This window comes from Hyperoodon ampullatus, assembly GCF_949752795.1.
Source record: "Hyperoodon ampullatus genome assembly, chromosome: 14".
In the NCBI taxonomy this organism is placed as follows: Eukaryota; Metazoa; Chordata; class Mammalia; order Artiodactyla; family Ziphiidae; genus Hyperoodon; species Hyperoodon ampullatus.
This window is the reverse complement of record NC_136927.1, coordinates 6,341,096-6,360,457: the sequence shown is the minus strand read 5'-3', so window position 1 is coordinate 6,360,457 and position 19,362 is coordinate 6,341,096. Positions and strand designations below refer to the sequence as shown.

Here is a 19,362-nt window from a genome sequence, read left to right as displayed (position 1 = left end):
GGTTGTTTTTTTTTTAATTAATTAATTAATTAATTTGTTTATTTTTGGCTGTGTTGGGTCCTTGTTGCGGTGCGCAGGCTTCTCATTGCGGTGGCTTCTCTTGTTGTAGAACACGGGCTCTAGGCACACAGGCTTCAGTAGTTGTGGCACATGGGCTTCAGGAGTTGTGGTTCACGGGCTCTAGAGCGCAGGCTCAGTAGTTGTGGCTCATGGGCTTAGTTGCTCCACGGCATGTGGGATCTTCCCGGACCAGGGCTCGAACCCATGTCCCCTGCATTGGCAGGCGGATTCTTAACCACTGCACCACCAAGGAAGTCCCTTCACGAGGGTTTAATAAGAGAGAAACAAAGAAGAAGAGAGGAGGTTTGGGGCACGGGAGGGGGCGGTGCTGGGGGGGCAGCTAACATTTATTAAGCCAATACTTAGCGTCAGGGAATCATTAAGAAGGCCAAAAGCAGGTTCGCCTAAGAGGGAGAAAGTTTAAAAGCAGGAGAACGCTGATCCCAAACTGGTCCTAAGAGAGGTAAATACGGGGTAATGGACCCCAAACTCTGCACTGTCACCAGGGCCAGGCCACCTGCTGAAGCCTGTGAGACCCACCACCGAGTAGGTGGATACAGAACCCCTACGGTGAGGACGGGGCGCTGCGGCCAGGGGCCTGGGTGGAGCTCCACAGCTGCCTCACTTTCAAAGTCAGCCCAGAGGAGTCCAAGCATCACGAGCAAAGACAAGGCTCCCGGCTCCCTGCTTTCCGCCAGGCTTCACCACAGTCTTCCCTGTACACTAAATCACGCTCCAAGGGAACTGAGCCCCAGCACAGGTTGGCCAAACAAGGGCCCTCACCCAGCAGCTGATTGGATACAGAAAGAGCAGGAGGACGTGTCAACGGGGGACCCGCGTTCACCCTGCGCCTGTGACAGGCTGCAGAGGCCCCCGCGCTCCCCACGGGGCGCCCGGCGGCTGACCCTGTGCTCATGTGCGGTCACTCCCAAGGAGGAAGTTCGCAGCCCGGGGGCCAGTTTCTCAAGGCTGTGCTCAGTATCCTCCCTGCCTCTCGACAAGCTGGCCCTCCTCCCGTATCTGTATTTCAGCTGGAGAGCATGCGACACGGAACCAATGATTTAAGCCAGAAAATGGATGTTACCAGCTTTTCCTTCTTTCCCTCCCACATCCCATTGTCCATTCGGGCCTCACCACTTCCTGCCCTGGGCGCCTGTGCAGCCCACCCCTGCCTCTGTCTTCCTTCCACTGCTACCTCAGTTCAGGCCTCACCTCCAGGTCCCTCTCACAGCTCCCTCAGCGCCCTCACTGTTCCCTCTCAGGGCAAATATGATCACATCTCTCCTTGGCTAGAAACACCTCCTGAAGCCCTACCCCATGGACTGGGCTTTGAGATACAGGCGAACGAGCTGGTTGAACTGAACGTGGCAGGGCTCGAGGGAGGCCATCAGGAAATGGATCCTTGTCAGATTGACACTCATCAGTTATTTACTAAACTTACTGGGGGAGCTGAATTTCAGATCTTCCATCTTTCTATATTTCCAAACACTATTTTCCAGATTGGAAATTCTTAAGAAAATGGAAAGAACACAAAGAGTGAAGAAAAACCACAATGAGGTACCACGTCACACCCATGAGGGCGGCCACTATCAAAACCAAAACAAGGGACTTCCCTGGTGGTACAGTGGTTAAGAATCCACCCACCAACGCAGGGGACACGGGTTCAGGCCCTGGTCCGGGAAGATTCCATATGCCACAGAGTAGCTAGGCCTGTGCACCAAAACTACTGAGCCCGTGAGCCACAACTACTGAAGCCTGCATGTCTAGAGCCCATGCTCCGTAACATGAGACGCCACTGCAATGAGAAGCCCTCATACAGGCACAAAGAGTAGCCCCCGCTCACCGCAACTGGAGAAAGCCCGTGCACAGCAATGAAGACCCAACGCAGCCATAAATAATAAATAAATAAATAAATTTATAAAAAAAAAAAAAAAAAGAAAAAACTAACAAGAAAAAAAACAGAAAATAACACATATTGGTGAGGATGTGGAGGAACTGGAACCCTTGGGCACTGTTAGTAGGAATGTAACATGGTTGCACCTAAGATAGAAAACAGTGTGGCAGTTTCTCAAAAAAATTAAAAACATAATTAGCATATGATCCAACAATCCCACTTCTGGGTATATATACCCAAAAGAACTGAAAGCAAGGGCTCAAAACAAATATTTGTGCACCCGTGTTCAGAGCAGCATTATTCACAACTGCCAAAAGGTGGAAGCAGCCCAAGTGTCCATCGACAGATGAATGGATACCTAAGATGTGATACATACATGCAATGGAATGTTATGCAGCTTTAAAAAGGAAGAAACTCTGATACTTGCTACAACATGGATGAACTCCGAAGGCATTATGCTAAGTGAAAAAAGCCAGTCACAGAAAGATATATAATGTATGAAGCCACTTGTATGAGGTACCCAGAGTAGTCAAATTCAGAGACAGAAAATAGAATGCCGGTTGCCAGGGGGGAGGGGGAGGGGGATTGGGATGTTACTGCTTAATGGATACAGAGTTTCGGTTTTATAGGAAACAAGTTCCGGAGGTCAGCTGCAACGACGTGAACGCACCTACTACCGCACGCCTAAAAATGGTTAAGATGGCACATTTCACGTGAAGTGTATCTTAGCACAATGAAAAAAAAGAGTGAAGAAATGAGTTAGCAAATGCTTATGAGTATAGAGAAAATGATTCTCTGTTGTATTTGGGGCCATACATTTTATTCATAACCATACATTCTAAACACACTAACCAGAACTTCTAAAAACGTTACATGTACACAGGTGCTGTGACTGTGTCAGCAGCACCTGAGCTGCTATCTCTTCTGCTGCATCCTCCCAAACCCCAAAGTGCATTTCCTCAAAGAATAGACATCTGTTTATCAAAGCAAACGGCTCACGCCCAGGCATGGCTTTCAGAGCGGCCGCCAGTCAGGCCCCAACCTGCGGAGCTCTCTTATCTCTTCCTAAGCTCAGCATGACTCTGGCCAGCATTCACCTTGTTTGCTCATAAAATGTTCCTTCCCAGAACATCTCTCCAGGGGAAAACCTCTTCCTGCAAACATCTCAGGGCCCAGCACAGAATCCAGTTTTTTTGTGTGAATCTTGAACAGAATTCTCAAGTAGAACAGAAGGGAGTGATTTGGGATTCCCACCTGGCAGGCATCCAGGGCTGAATCTCTGGTTAGTGTTCTATCCGCTTTGTTCTCCGAGATAAGGCATCTTTATAGACTTCTAACATCTTCACATCCTCAACTACGGAGAAGAAAGCGCTAGACCAGGGACTTAGGAGGGTTACTACTTAAGGCTCCTCACAGCCCTGCTGTGCCCTCCACACCACCCACCCCTTGCCATGGGCCCTAGCTATTTACTACAGGCTGCGCACTGCTACGGCAATGAGAGGACACGGAAGAGCGGGGAGCTGGGGAGGATGTTACAAAGGGCACAATGCCTGGTCTCCGTAAGCGTTGAGGACAAGTGGGTTCACGTTATTTAGGCTTATGGCACGGATCCTATGATGCTGGCTGGAGGTGATCTCAACATCAAGAAAGATTCTTTCTCAAAGTCTCTGGTTTTCTACATCACCCAACACATCACAAGGCACGGACACCGGAAGAGAATCCCTTCCAAGCACGTCAATTTGCACCATTCCCTTCCCATTGGCCCTCCCAGGTCACAGGCCACTAATCCTGAATCATACAACTTCCATGACTTCCCGCTAAGTGGGTTCACACCCATGTGTCCATTTTCTCAGGCAGAGAGAACACGGCACCTGACTCTTATGGTCTCCCTTCGCCCTCAATAAATACTCGCTGCCCTATTGAAGCATCTCAGCCCTACGTTTCCATCTTGAGAAATTAACACACTCTGTGTGCAGGCGGCTTATTAGATTTAAGTAACAACTATTCAGCAAGTGTCCAAGCAGTGAACATACTTCTTTCAACATTCTTCCCGTTTATTGCGTGGTGCTTACTTTAGGCCAAGGATAGTTACACCTGTAACATCAAAAAAGGTAAAAACAGCCCAGCTTAGCTTTAATCCTGCTTTGTTTTGCCAAGTTGCTGGAGTACAGAACTTTACAAGGTGTCTGCTTCCCATAAATCAGAGGCAGCAACTTCTCTCCAATTATGTTTTAATTCACGGGTAATCATTCTCTATAGCAGGTGGCAAGTTGGGGGCAGGGCCTGGAGTCGGGGGAATGAAGGTATGATGAAGTATTAAGTCATTTGAATTTGAATTTGTACAAACGAGTATTGCAAGGGGGGCAGATACAAAATGTGTCTGCTAACTGAAGCCAGATGAACAGGGTGCATCACGGCAGCATCCAACCCATCCAGCACCATCTCTTCAGCCGACTGCAGAGTGTTTCTCATTGAATTCTCTGACTACCTTGGCCTAAGTCTTCACTTCGTCATGAGGCCCTCTTCCCACCTTTTGCCTGAGGATCCAGAACATGAACTCGAGGTTATTCAACCAACTGCAGTGTCACTGGGAAACTGACTCGTGCACAGAAACACATTGCTTTGCATGATGTGCCATTTCCCACCATTTAGAACACCCATGCCCAGAGGAAGTAGTGAAAAACCTTTTCCCCCCAAAGGACGCATGTGTCTTACTAAAATTTCTTTTTTTTTTCTTTTTTTTTTTCGCGGTACATGGACCTCTCACTGTTGTGGCCTCTCCCGTTGCAGAGCACAGGCTCTGGACGTGCAGGCTCAGCGGCCATGGCTCACGGGCCCAGCCGCTCCGCGGCATGTGGGATCCTCCAGGACCAGGGCACAAACCCGTGTCCCCTGCATCAGCAGGCGGACTCTCAACCACTGCGCCACCAGGGAAGCCCTAAAATTTCATTCTTAATCTGTCTGCTAAACATTCGTCAAGCATGTTATGTGAATGACACTCCAGAATACAGAAATTAGTAAGATAAGCCTCTGACCTCGAAAAACTTCCAACCTAATAGGAAAGATACACTGACTGAACCCTCATCCCACCGCCAGCCCAGGCTGCTCATCCCTGCCTCCCGCACCTCAGGAGCAGGTGCATCACCTGCCCGACTGTTTACCCCCGGAGCCTGGGAACCTCCCTTCATTCCGTGGTGCTCCATCACTATGGAGACCACCCAGACCCAAGCCACTGGTACCTCCCACCGGGACTAAGGAAGTAGCTTCCTCAATGGTCTCCCACTTCTATGCTACATTCTCCAGATGACACACATCCTAATATTTGTAGTAAATTTATCTTCACGTTCCTCTACTGCTTAAAGACCTCAAATGGTTAGAAAACTCCTTCCAGGGGCCTCCACGGCCCCATGTCAGCTGCCCCCCGCCGCCAGCCCTCCCTCCCCTCATCCTGTGTCGTGATTATAACTAAGTTAAAGGATGGCCATACACAGCAAGGGCTGGAAAGGAACCTGGAAAATGACTACGGCTGATGTGATAAGGAGGCCTGACTGCAGAAGTTTTATTTTATTTAACTGACTTTTTTTTTTTTTTTTTGCGGTACGCGGGCCTCTCACTGCTGTGGCCTCTCCTGTTGTGGAGCACAGGCTCCGGACGTGCAGGCCCAGTGGTCAAGGCTCATGGGCCCAGCCGCTCCGCAGCATGTGGGATCTTCCCGGACCCGGGCACGAACCCGTGTCCCCTGCATCGGCAGGCGGACTCTCAACCACTGCGCCACCAGGGAAGCCCCTGACTTCTTTTTTTAATTAATGACTTTAATGGGGTCGACACGACAAACACCACAACAGTGACAACCCCAGGGGAGGCGCCGCCGCAGTCCACTCACCCTGGGTTGTACAGCATGACGGCAGAGAGGTTCTCGCAGGACTTGGACAGGTCGGTCATGGACAAGCTGAGGGAGGACAGAAGGCCACTCTAAGAGCAACACAGGGCAGAGCGGTTACCACGGCAACAAGGGAAGGCCGTGCGCCGTGCTCCCCGCGCTCCACAGGGAGAGGCAATGAGGGGCTCACGCCCCCCGTCAGCCTGCACACAACTGGCCTCTCTGAGGATGCACGTCAGGGGTCAGGCCAGGGATCCGTCTGGAACCCAAGCCCCACGCTAAGGCCGGCAGGGCCGCAGTGCGCTCGGACGGGAACTGCACAGCCCTGTGGATCTCCCTGACCTGGCTGCTGCGTTCAAGTGGAGGGAAGGGGTGACGGCATCTGTGTCAACCCTGTCCCCTGGCAGGAGCAGCACTCACACTTGCTGAGTGACAGAGAGGGAGAGGTGAAGGGAGACCAAAAGAGCAACAGCCTAACCTGTTGTGCTTCCATGGAAAGTTACCAGCAAACCTGTTTCCTTCCCTCTCTTTCCTGCAACTCTGTCCTGAAAAGGGCCCTCCAGGCCCTCTGTTCTGGGCTGGAACAGACAATAGGCTTCACAGGCTGGAACTGGCAGCCCTGGAGAAGGCTGAGGTTTGCGGCTTTCTCGTTATTCCGCATTTAAGGCACCGGCAACTCTGGGCAGCCCCAGCAAAAGCAGGCTGAGATGCGGGGCTGCATAACTCAGGGTGAAGGGCCACACGTCCGGGTCAGCAGTCAGGGCTGCAGCCCCGGCTCCCCGCTTGCTGGCCACGGGACAGGCCAGCCTCAGTTTCTCATCTCGATCATCTGTGATGTGGGTGTAATAACAGCCTCTGTGCATATACACTGGTACATGTGGAGTTTCTGCACAGTGCCTGGCTCACAGAAAACTCAGCTGTGAGTTCATTCTCTCCCTCGGTCTAAGGTCAACACAGTGTCCTAGACAGGTTTCTCTCCCTTCCGTTTCTTCCTGTCTCTTTCTGGTCCTCTGCCCACCTCCCTCATCCAGCCCTTCAAGTGCCCTCTGGTCAGCCCCATCCAAGCTGAAGCCTCTTCCAATCGTCCTAAGTTCACCCCCTCTCTGCTTCACACCCTAATCAAAAATCCAATTTACTGTGAATGAAAATAAAAAGTGAGCCAACTTTTTGGATGAAAGTGATTCTGATATGGGGTTCACTCTTAAAACAGATGCTCTTGAGTGGAAGGCACTCTCCACTTAATGTGGAATGATGCCCACCTCCTTTCAGGGGATGCAGGGCTCAACAGGAGGGTCGAGAAGCAGCGTCTCTCCTCCTGCTCTGGATCTGACTTGCTAGCCTATTTCACCAGGGAGCCATCCGCTGGGAAACAAACCCTCTGGAATCCAGGCTATGGGTTGGTTCGTGCTCCAGAAAGTTAAACTGCTGGAACCAGAGTGGAGACCCCCCTTCCCCCACCCCAGCCCCTCCCAGAGCGGAGTTGGCTACAGGAGATTCCATGCTGCTCACCTTCCTCTTCTCCCTGAGCCTGGCGGCCTCCTTCGGATGGTTAAAGCGAAACATATTGGTTCTTCCCAGGAGGATCACGGCACCTAAGAACACACAGAAACAGCAATGAGCTTACAGTGAGCAACCTGGTTAGCTGGTGACATTCTAACATGGAATCCTGCAGCTGAGATGTGATTTCCAGCGTACTACACAACAATAGAGTAAGGGGAGGCTTTCATTGCAAAAGTCTGCTTACATAAGCCAATTCCAAATTTTCAAATCCTTTTATTTTTAGAGCCGAGTGTCACAATACTCATGTTACCCAGGGCAGAAGTGAGGGACCTAAACATTACAATATCGTAAGAGATTTAAAACTCAGTATACAGATAATTAGACTTTTGATTGTTGAAAAGAAAAACAGATATCAGTTAACCAAAGAGATGTGAGAATATCAAGCAAAGCATACGGTCACCAATTTAGGAAATGTTTGTTAATGCCGATAGAAGTAGAAACTTCAAAGGACAGTACTTTCAAATGAAAACATGGTGAAACTGCCAGAGCAATAGGTTTTTAGTAATAGGTCACTATTAATAAAAACTCCCTCAGAATTCGATAGGAAAGAAAATGCCCATATGCAGTGACTATTTCCACGTAAAAACACTGCTTCTTGTGAAAACCCTGTTTAGATGGCTACATTGGACACACAAGAACAGCTCCTTTGGACTGACTAGGGTCCTGCTTGTTCAGAAAATGAGTGTACAAGGGGCAGAAGAATTCAGTGTAAATGCCCAAGGGTAACAAAATCATTAGGTGGGGAGGCAAATTTCAGCTTGATTAAGCAAACAGGTGCGTTCTAAGATAGGAGCTGTCCAAACCTGGCATGGATGTCACAGAAGGCAGTGAGCTCCCTGTCCCTGGAGGCATTTAGGAGATTCACTATCTTTTCTGGTCCCATTCGCACCTGAGAGTCAACCAAGTCTCAAAACAAATCCCCCCCAGAAAACCCCATGTTCAATCTTTGTCCTGAAAAAGAATGCAACTTATTTGTGAAGATAAGACATTCATCTAGAAGTCAACCGTGACAGATCAAAGTGATGAGTGCAGGGTGCAGGAGGTGGCACCAAGGACCTAAGCTGGGTCTCACAGGACAAGAGAGATGCTCCATGTGAGGGTGACGAGGGGAGGGGCTGAGCCTGAGACAGGAGATGGACCTCCTGGGCTTGGAGAGAGGAGAGAGTCAAGTCCAGCCAAGATGCAGGGGATGTGAAACAGCAGCAGGAACCCATATTGGACAGATGAGGGAGAGAGAGACCATGAAGAACTAGCAGCCAGGATAAAGAATCTGCAACAAAGGTCAGAGAAAAAAATCAGCTCATGGATGTGTTTTGTGTGTCCCGCGTGGATGTAAAAAACAAAATCCTTCACTGTCAACGGTTAAAAATTGGTAGTTTTCACATAAAAGTCTGAGTTTCTGGCTCCCTTCAAAAATTTTAGAAGATGTGGTATCAGTAGATCTGTGCAGTCACTGGGCTACTGCTGGCTGCCTCCTCTGGACAGGGCACGTGACCTCTAGTTGGGTACCAGCTCCACCGGGACCCTGCAGGTAATACCAATACCCTACATGGCCACTCTGGAGCTTCAGACCAGCACATCCACCTGCCTATGTGACACACTGTCACAGATTCTCAAAGGAGCTTCAAATTCAACACGGTTAGAACCTAAAGGGTTTAGATCATAACCACAGCAAGCAACCGAAGGATTGGTTCTGGTGGCTGTCGTTTTTTAGCAGAAATGGAGTCAACGTGAGACGCAGCACACGGTTTTGGGAGACTCAGAAGGACAGCAGCGGATATTATCCACCTACAGTCTGCTTATCCCCCTCACATAAAATTGCATTCGTATATTTCCCAATTATGGAAAGGCACCATTACCACAATGAAGAAAGGTGTTTCCCATATGCCTTTTACGACGAGGACTCAAAACTGTGTGCCATACAAAAGTCAAAAGTAGCCATGTCCAGGATATATGTGTATTTAATGCTCTTAAAATGACATTAGAGATGGACAAGGCAATCTCATTTGAGGTGTTATTTACACCTAGTCCAATTCTTTTTTTTTTTTTTCTGTTAATCAAATGCCCAGCCACACAAGTTGAAAGTTGCTAAAATACGTTAATGGAAAAATAGGATAGTATTTCAGAGACATATTTCATATCATGTTAAATCACTGAAAAAAATCTTGCCACCCATGTATTTGCATGAAATACACAAAAAAATCCCTTCGAGGAGTTTTGTGAAAGAAAACAAAACTACCCATGACCATTCCTTCTTTCTATCCAAATAATGTGTATAGACCACCTGGCACATAAAAGGGGCTCTGTTAAGGCTGGTGCCTTCTCTTTCCTCTATCATATTCCTTTATGGACAAACCTACTGGCTTAAAAGATGTGCTTCATTTTTTTTTTTTTTTTTTACATGATGCTGCTGTGTGTCCATTCACTCAACGGATACTGAATGAACGAACACTTACCATGCTGTGATAAGAACTGGGGGTGGGGATGCAGAGGTGAACGAGTGGGACACACACCTTGTCCTTATGGAACTTGTAAACAAGCAGGAGGGAGAGGTCCCTAACCAAACAATTCCACAAATAAACGCAAAGCTGAAACTGAAGGAGAGACACCCTGCCCCCGGCTCACGAGCATGCGAGAAGGGGGTTGGCTGCAGGGGAGGTTAGGGAATGATGCCGTGAAGGAGGTGGTGCTTAAGACAAGCTCTTGCGGGGGGAGGGGGACATATCCAACAGACTGTGACAGGAAAAAGTGATGATGATGATGATGAGGAGGAGGAGGAGGAGGAGGAGGAGGAGTGACGGGAGACACGGCAGAGGAAACCAGGGGGAGCACCGCACAAGGTGAAGCTGGAGAGAGTGGGGAGGGCGGAGCATGTAGAGCTGCTCAGGATACAGTAAAGCATCTTGTATTTCACGTAGGGGCAACAGCAAGACCCTGAAGGGCTTTGTGCAACAGCAGCATCACACAATTAGACGTGAGTTTCAGGAAGAGCATTTCTTCTACTGTTGGAAGAATGTACCAGAAGGCAAGAGGAAATGTAGATAAATAAGGTGAGAGGTTACTGCAGTGGTCCAGGTCAAACATGATGGCGGCTCAGAACTGGAAGGGAGGGGTAAGAAGTCAATAAACAGATCCAGAAGATACTTGGGAGATAAGATCACCAGGACTCATGATGGGCCAGATAGGGGGACCAGGGAGGTGAAGAAGATGCTCCTGGGCTTTGCTGTAACTAGTTGGATGGGGACCTGTTCACACTGATTGAGAACACTGGAAAAGGACCAAAATCAGGTTGGGGGAGAAATCTTGAGTTTGGTTTTACACATAATGGATTTGAGATGCCTTTTGCAGATAGAAATATGGGCCTGAAGCTCCAGAAGAAACGCCTAGGAGGTCTCTCAATCCATCTGTCCATCTACCAACCTACCCACCTTCCTACCTACTTTACTCTCTATTATATATATATGCATAAATTTTGATAATTTGGTGCTCTGTGATGAGAAGATATGGTGCTGAAATAAAGCATATTTTGTTTAAGATGTTCTCCTGATGTTGGCAAGTATAATTCTGAAAGAACGCCTGGTTTTTATCAAGTATATTCTGTTAAATGATCAAAATGAAGAAATCTAGAAAGTTGGAGGATTAAGAATTGCTTATTAATCCTGATGGTAATTCAAAAAAAATTTATAGATGAACTATATACCTCAAAATATAGAGACAGACATACACACATATATATGTGTACATATCTACCTAAGATCCATGTGTATATACGCATATACACACACATCTCTACAGATATCAGGTAGAGATGTATACATATATATGTGCATATACGTGTGTGTGCGTGAGAATGTGGTATCTCTCTATATACATCTGAGAATCATCTCTAATAAAGGAAGCCACAGGTGTGGGAGAGAGGAGAGAACAGAGAGGTGGGAGAAAAGATGGCCCACCCACACTGAGCACCTTGAGGAGCTTGGCTTTTAATGGCTGAAGGAGAGGAAGATGAACCTGCAAAGGAAACAGAGAAGGACCCTCAGAGGGGGAGAAGGAAAACCTCAGAAGCCCAGGGAAAGCGCAGTTGAGGTCTCCTGAGTGTGGACAACTCATTCAAGAAGTTTGTGTACTCTGCTGTACACCTGATACTAACACAATATTGTGAGTCAACTACACTTCAATAAAAAACAGAAGAAGAGGGCTGCCCTGGTGGCGCAGTGGTTGAGAGTCCGCCTACCGATGCAGGGGACACAGGTTCGTGCCCCGGTCCACGAAGATCCCACATGCCGCAGAGCGGCTGGGCCCGTGAGCCATGGCCGCTGAGCCTGTGCGTCCGGAGCCTGTGCTCCGCAACGGGAGAGGCCACAACAGGGAGAGGCCCGCGTACCGCAAAAAAAAAAAAAAAACCAGAAGAAGAAAAAGAAGTCTGTTTATGAAGAGAAAAACAGAGTTGGTAGTAGTTGGAGTCGGGAGTTGACAGACCCTATGGGATATTTTGTGATATTTTTGTTTAAAGGAGACTTGTGAGTATATTTAAAAAGCAAAACGCTGAAGGGGAAAAGGCAATGAATGAATGAATGAGAGTGAGTGATGGTACAAGGCCTTCGGAAGAGACCCAGCTCGTGTCCTGCCTGACGGGGTAACCGCGCCAGGGCTCAGCTCCCTCACCGAGTCGTCAACGCTTCCTTCCAGATCCTAAATTCTCCTTAACTATCAGCAACTCCTTGATCTGACGTTAATGTGATTAATCACAGCACATGGACTTTCTGTGATGCACTTAACTTGTCATTTTTAGAGTATATCTAAACCTCCTTGAAATACATGATGGCATCTTTGAGATCACTTGAGAGCCTGTTAAATACTTGAGGACAAATTCCAAACGATCTTAGAAGGGGATGGAGGGGAAACGACATCATAAAAAGGTAGACAAAGACACTTGGTAACAACAAAAAAAAGCTTTACTTAAGTCTCTGTGAACGAAACCACTGATTTTCTATTTTAATATTTCAGGCATACTGAAAAAAATTAAACATGTAAAGATTTCTAGTGATTTCTAAGGAGTGTAGGAATAATAATCATTAATATCACTTCTAATTACAGTCTGCAAATTTTATGCGAGATTTTCTAATTCTGCTACTGCACAAATAAAAATCAACTGTTTTAAATTAAATGTTGTCATATGAATAGTTCTGAGGTGATGATGTTCGAATTATTTCATTCTGAGTTACCATTAATATGAACATATAAAATAATTGTATTCCGGGCTTCCCTGGTGGCGCAGTGGTTGAGAGTCCGCCTGCCGATGCAGGGGACACAGGTTTGTGCCCCGGTCCAGGAAGATCCCACATGCCGCGGAGCGGCTGGGCCCGTGAGCCATGGCCACTGAGCCTGCGCGTCCAGAGCCTGTGCTCCGCAACAGGAGAGGCCACAACAGTGAGAGGCCGAGTACCGCAAAAACAAACAAACAAACAAAAAAAAACAACTGTATTCCCAAAAGGGTGTGGTGCAATGTAATATGAGCTTACAGGCCAAAAAACAGGAGGCCTTTAGAAATTCTGCGTCAGGGCTCCACATTCTGAATTTAATCATAGGTTAGAAAGGCCCTCCTCTATGCCGCACCACACACACACACACACACACACACACACACCACACAGACAGGATATATAACTCATTGCTAAACCATGCTCAGTGGAAGAGAGGTTTTCATTTTAGATACAACAGTCAGAAAAGCAAAGCTCTGTCCAGAAAAATTTTCTGGAATGGTATCGCATGAGAAGTTGGGTGAGGCAGAAAGGGTGAAGCTCTTATTTCGTTTCCTAGTTCAAGCTAAAAGAAACTTGCTTTGTGAATGATAATTTTAAGCCCTATAAAAGGCCTTAAAAACATTTATACTGAAATAAGTTATGATGATGGCACCATTTGGGGGCCCTGATAGAGTCTAATTTCCACTAACATATGCCAATACTTAAGAACAGATTATGTAATATGTTCTAGGGCCTTGGACCCTTGTGACATTGGCTTTTACAACACTTGAAATGTAGTAATTTTTCTCTATCTCAAAATGGCTTTGGGCAGCGAGATGGGGAAGATTTGAGATCTGACACGGTGCTTGTGGTGGGTATGAAATTTCACATGAATACTAACGGATTCAAACAGGTCACATGGCTTGGGGCTGACAGCGGGCTCAGGTGAGTGACAGGCACTCGGCATCAGGGGTAGCAGGTACAAAGCATGCCATCAGATCGCCTGTTAATATTTGTGAAGGATGTAAATGCACGTGACACCTTACCAAAAAGCCACCTAGGCCCTGTCCTCTCCTTTTCAATGTTTATAATTCAAATGTGGACTTGCAATATCCTGCTTCAGATAAACCACTTAAACCCTTGTTTACTTTCGGCAAAGTAAAAATTGCCAAATTAGATTCTGGGACGCCGGAGAAGAAAGAAAATTGAGTTTCAATCTTTGTTATTGAGATTTCCAGCCAAATAACCAACAAGAATCATTTGCCCAACTGTGTGCATAGGCTAAGTGTGGAGCTTTATAAAATTTCAAGATGCTCCAGTCCCATCCCCCCAAAGAAATTTTTAGATGTGTGTGTGGGGGGTGTGGGTGTGGGGTGAGCTCAATTTTTTCTTTTTAAAGCCTCAGGGGAGATACAAAAAGAGTATATGGAGCAGCTCTCATCCTTCCAAAAGACAATGGATTAAGTACAAGAGATAATCAGAGGATGATTCCAGACAGCAGACAATGAAATGTTAAATTTTAAGGTACTGAATAGAAGGCATTACACTAACTGGTCAAACTATCAGCACAGTCAGCCCTCATGTGGGACGGTTCCAGGATGCCCACAGGAAGACCAAAATCCAGGGATGCTCAAGTCCCTTACATAAAGTGGCCTAGTATTTGCATATAACCTACACAATCCTCCTTACTTATAATACCTAATATAATGTAAATGCTATGTAAATAGCTGTAAATACAAGGTAAATGCTAGAGCACGGAAAATTCAAGTTTTGCTTTTTGGAACTCTCTGGAAATTTTTCCCTGAATATTTTCAACCTGCAGTTGGTTGAATTCACTGGGATGTGGAGCCACACATACGGAGGGCTGACTGTAACTCTCTTTCCGTTGATACCTAGTAGCTCATGTTCTTTGTTACCAACAATACTACTCCTTCCGTTAGTAACAACCTCCACTATGCAGCCTTGCCTCCCACAGGCCGCCCACATCCCATCCTTCCCTCCACAATGCCTCCCTTGCTCCCCTCTACCTAAGCACCAGGAGTCTCCTACCTTCATCAACTCCTTCTCTTTACGGCCCACCCCCAAGCCTCCCCAGGCTATAAAAACACTGTGCTGTCCTTCACCTCTGCAACCACATTACTAATCTGCTGAAGTTGTAAGCACATCCCACGGAAAATCCACGCCACCAGTCTGGGATCTGGGGGCCGTACAAACCTGCCAAGATTCAGCAGAAAAGGCTACTTGGTCTCCTGCTACTCCTGCCCCCCACCTCACCCACTTTCCAGGCTTTAGATAATTCTGTATCTAAGTCACTTTTCTCCATGGGCCATTATGAGAAATACATTCATTCATTTTGGAACTCGGCTTTGGGTAAATCTCTCCTTTCTCATCAGTCTGAAGCCACGCTGGGGGAGAAGTTTTGGTTCTGCCCGAGATGGGACAGCATCCTCCACCTGCCTCTCCCTCTGAATGCAGCTACACCTGATAGCCTGGACACAACACATGCAGCAGCTACTTGAGGGGTCTGAAAACAAACAGAAGCAGGTGGATTGAAAGAGACCAGGACCTAAAGCACCACTGACCAATGATGAATTTACCATTGTTTTCCTCCAGTGTCCCCGGCTTCATCTGGGAAGAAACCCAAAAGTTGACATTAGTGTAAAAGAGAGAACTCCAGGAGAAGCTTCTAGTTTTGGTTCCAGGAGGAGGGAGAGGGTCCCCTAGCAGCAATAGTGGCAGCAGCAGGGGGCCCACAGATGCCTAAATCTGGGAGGGAGGGGAAAAGCTCTCTCCAATCCCAGGAGCTGTGGACCCAGGAGGGTGGGGCAGACGTCAGTTGCTTTATTGTTCTCCTCTCTGTCCTCTCACTGCTCGGCCCAGACATGGGAACAAGCACAGGAAGAACATGAAAGAGTGGTATAAATAAAGCTCCAGACGTCCAGCTGGAGGGCGGAAAAGGAAAGACCCAAGGAACCAGAAAGTACTTGAGAGATGGTATAGAGGGAGAAGTTCAGGAGGGCAACCTCATGGAACTGTGTCTGAATTCCTGGGCCACCCCCAACGGCGCACACAGGGAGCTGACCCCCAGCAGCACACGGAGACTTTCAGAGTTAAACTAAGAGCCAGACCACTGCTCAGCTCCCAGGCTGGCCGTTGGATGGCACACACATGGGACAGACTGGAATAGCACCACAAAGGCTTGGAAAACTGAATGGGCCTTGGAACTAGAATCAGGATCCACAGACTGATTCTCACTTATGGTCTAAATCCAACCAGGTCAACTGCCTGCTAAAACAAACAGGCAAAAATCAACATTTCCCATGGAACTGAAACAAGACTCTGAGTCTTACAATATAATACAAAAATGTCCAAAATGCAATTCAATAGTACTCAGCATATAAAGAACTGGAAAAAAAAATCTCAACTTGCATAGCAAAACACAAACAACAGATGTTAATGCCGAGATCACAGAGATGTTGTACTTATTTGATAAAGACTTTGAATCAGCTATTATAAAATTGTTCAATTTATCCTATAGGATGCCCTGAAAAATGTGTGTGAGGGGGTGGGGTGGGGTCAGGGGAGAATGCCTAGATGAAAAAAGATAAGCAAAAATTGTTAATAATTATTGAAACTGGGTGTTGGGTACATGGAGGTTAATTATAATATTCTGTATTTTGTATATGTTTGAAATTTTCCATAATAAAAAACTTTTAGTTTTCTATATCAGATGACTTAGAAATAAAAATGATGGGCCCTAAAAAAAACGAAAACAAAAAAGAGGTCAAACGTGGGTGAACACTCTTGAAAAATAAGAAGTTTCAACAAAGAAATAAAGTATACAAAAAAAGAATCAAATATTACAACTGAAAAACATAGTAATCAAAATTTTAAAAACTCATTGGATGGGCTCAATAGCAGAATGGAGATGACAGAGGAAAAAAATAGTGAACGTGAAGCCAGATCAGCTGAAATGATCTCATCTGAAAAGAGAAGAGGAAAAAAGTTTACAGAAAGATAAAAATAAGTAATTAGAGCCTCAGGGATCTGTGGGACAATACTAAAATATTAAACATTCATGTAACCAGAGTCCCAGAGACAGAGGAAAAAGAGTATAGTGCAGAAAAACAATTTTTAAACAAATAATGGCTGAGAACTTCCCAAATCTGGAGAAAGACAGAAATGTATAGATTCAAGAAGCCCGTTAAACACCAAACAGGTAAACTCCAAGATATCCACACCAAGACACACTGTAAAGTCACCCTATGGGGATGTCAAGCTAAAAATGAAACTTAAAAAGGAGTGAGAGATCATGAAAAATAGATGTAATGATTCAAACAGGAGATGAAAGGGGCTTAAAGAGACTGACAAATGGTTGTCTCCTGCGCCAAAGTCTGGGGCAAGAATTTGTGGTTAGCTTTGGTCCTCATACTGACATGTTCTGATACAGGTGCATCAAAATCACCTGCAGGATTTATTTTTTTTTAAAAAACCCAAAACTAGATTGCTGGGCCCACCCCCAGATTTTCTGATTTGGTGGGTCAAGGATGGGGCTTGGCAATTTGCATTTTTTTTTTTTTTTTTTTTTGTGGTACACGGGCTTCTCACTGCTGTGGCCTCTCCCATTGCGGAGCACAGGCTCCGGATGCGCAGGCTCAGCGGCCATGGCGCACGGACCCAGCCGCTCCGCGGCATGTGGGATCTTCCCGGACCAGGGCATGAACCCGTGTCCCCTGCATCGGCAGGCGGACTCTCAACCACTGCGCCACCAGGGGAGCCCAATTTGCATTTTTGAAAGGCCCCCAGGTAATGCTGACGTTGCTGACCTGAGGACACACTAAGAACCACTGGCCTTGGGTACAGTCTTTAAGAACAGTTAGGGCTCTGACACTCAGCAGTCTCTGCTGAATGAATCATCCATGTGCAAGTGACAGGTGTCAGCTTTGCAGGTCTCAAATTTGAGGAAGAAATCTAATGAGTGCTTAAGGGCAAGGACAGGTAAGTTAAATGGGAAGTTAGATACCGCTACCTGCTGGCGTTTTGTAAAATGTGAAAGGGCTCTTCTGTTCACTAGACATCTTGGCTAAACTGCTGGAAAATCTATTTCTGTTTCTAGTTCCACTAAAATTCTTTTTTAAATTTGTCACTGAACAACTCATAGCAGCCCTTCAGCAGATGAAAATTTTATCAAAGGCTCCTCAGCTCCACTCCCTAGACAATCACCTGTTCCCTCTAAGTGCTTGAATAGATGCAAATATATTTTGACACTCAAGCATGACACATTCAAATGCACCTAAGTGTAAAGTCCCCAGATGGAGTTTCTGCAGCACTTCTAACAGGAGAGATGAGCATTCAATGGCTCTGACAAACCAGCAAGACCAAAGGGGTCCACTGATTTTGAATTTCCTTAAAAAATTAATTACATTTAGCAACTATCAGCTTTAAAATAACATATTAGAGTAAAAAGAAAAAATAATAATTAAAATAAGGGAGAATAGTTCATAGCAATTATAGGGCAAAGGTTGAAATACAGTTTTAATGATAACTCATTTGATTTTTTTATATTTCATATTGAATATATGAAAAAAAAGAAAAATCTAGGGTCTGAGACTCTGCCAAAAACAGTTCAAGGCCTACAGACTAGACACCACAGTCAATGCATACTTTCTTCTTGGGCAAAGGCCTCTTCTTTCTATGGAATCATTCTACGGCATCATGGGAGGGAAACTATGCTTCAGAGAACACATCCACTGAAAAACAAGGTTAGATGTAATGCTGCAAATCCTATGCACTGTTCCTGGAAGAACCCAGAAAAGAGGAGAAAAGCTTCAGGTGCCAGGCTTTAGACAATTTACATTATAGATGTCAGCACATTTATTTCTCACAGTATTAGCAAATGCTTTTCTTTTTAGTGACTTTACCAGATGAAAACATTCCTGTAATTTAAGGCAGAGGAAGTACTAGTTACGCAATCTGAAAGAAATTAAAGCAGTTAACTGATACAGGTAAAAAACTTCCCCTTCAATGGTGACAATCTTCTAAACACAGATAAATCTCCTATTAGTTGACATTCACAAGTGATATATGTGACTTTTATGAGGAAGTGGTAATTATTACATGTGCTATAAGGAAGTGGTAATTACTACATGTGCTTTTTAATGGCACAGCCTAACTAACGCATTTCCAAATGAACACTAATTTACTAATGAAAAGAGACATTTAAATACCAAGTAGCAGCAATATACTGGAGAAAGGCAGTGAAAATAAAGGAAACTGCTGGTGAGCCAGGAATCCAGTCAAATATGGAGTTAACATGGTTAGATCATGTTATATTATAATATCTACATTCTCTGTTCTTGATACCTATACTTAAAAATGGTTTCATGGGTAAAAGCCAAGGCAGCTTTTGGAGTATGAACATGCTGCTGTTTTTTATCTTGTTTCCCTATTATTATTATTATGTTTTAATAAAGTGCATATACTTTTTTTGGTTTAGTCTCTTTTTTTTCTTTAAAAAATAAAATCTTACAGATACAGTTTAACATCTTCCTGTTTCCCTGCCTGATCAAGCCCTTCCCCACTTCTTCTCCAAAGGTTAACACTATTCTAAAGTAGGCATGTGTTCGTATGATCCAACAATCCCACTCCTGGGCATACATCCAGACAAAACCATAATTCAAAAAGATACATGCACCCCGACGTTCATAGCAGCACTATTTACAGTA

The 19,362-nt window shown here is 45.7% G+C and overlaps 1 protein-coding gene across 3 annotated transcripts in view; it reads right to left on the bottom strand.

Moving 5' to 3' along the window:
• Window positions 1-19,362, bottom strand: part of KIF16B (kinesin family member 16B) — a gene marked incomplete at both ends in the record, with an annotated part of 294,678 nt that overhangs the window by 127,270 nt on the left and 148,046 nt on the right. For all 3 annotated transcript variants that reach the window (XM_079719488.1, XM_079719489.1, XM_079719490.1), the window contains 2 exons: window positions 5,838-5,926; window positions 7,344-7,426. In XM_079719488.1, the coding sequence (XP_079575614.1) occupies window positions 5,838-5,926; window positions 7,344-7,426 (172 nt within the window). The remainder of the gene's footprint in view (window positions 1-5,837; window positions 5,927-7,343; window positions 7,427-19,362) is intronic.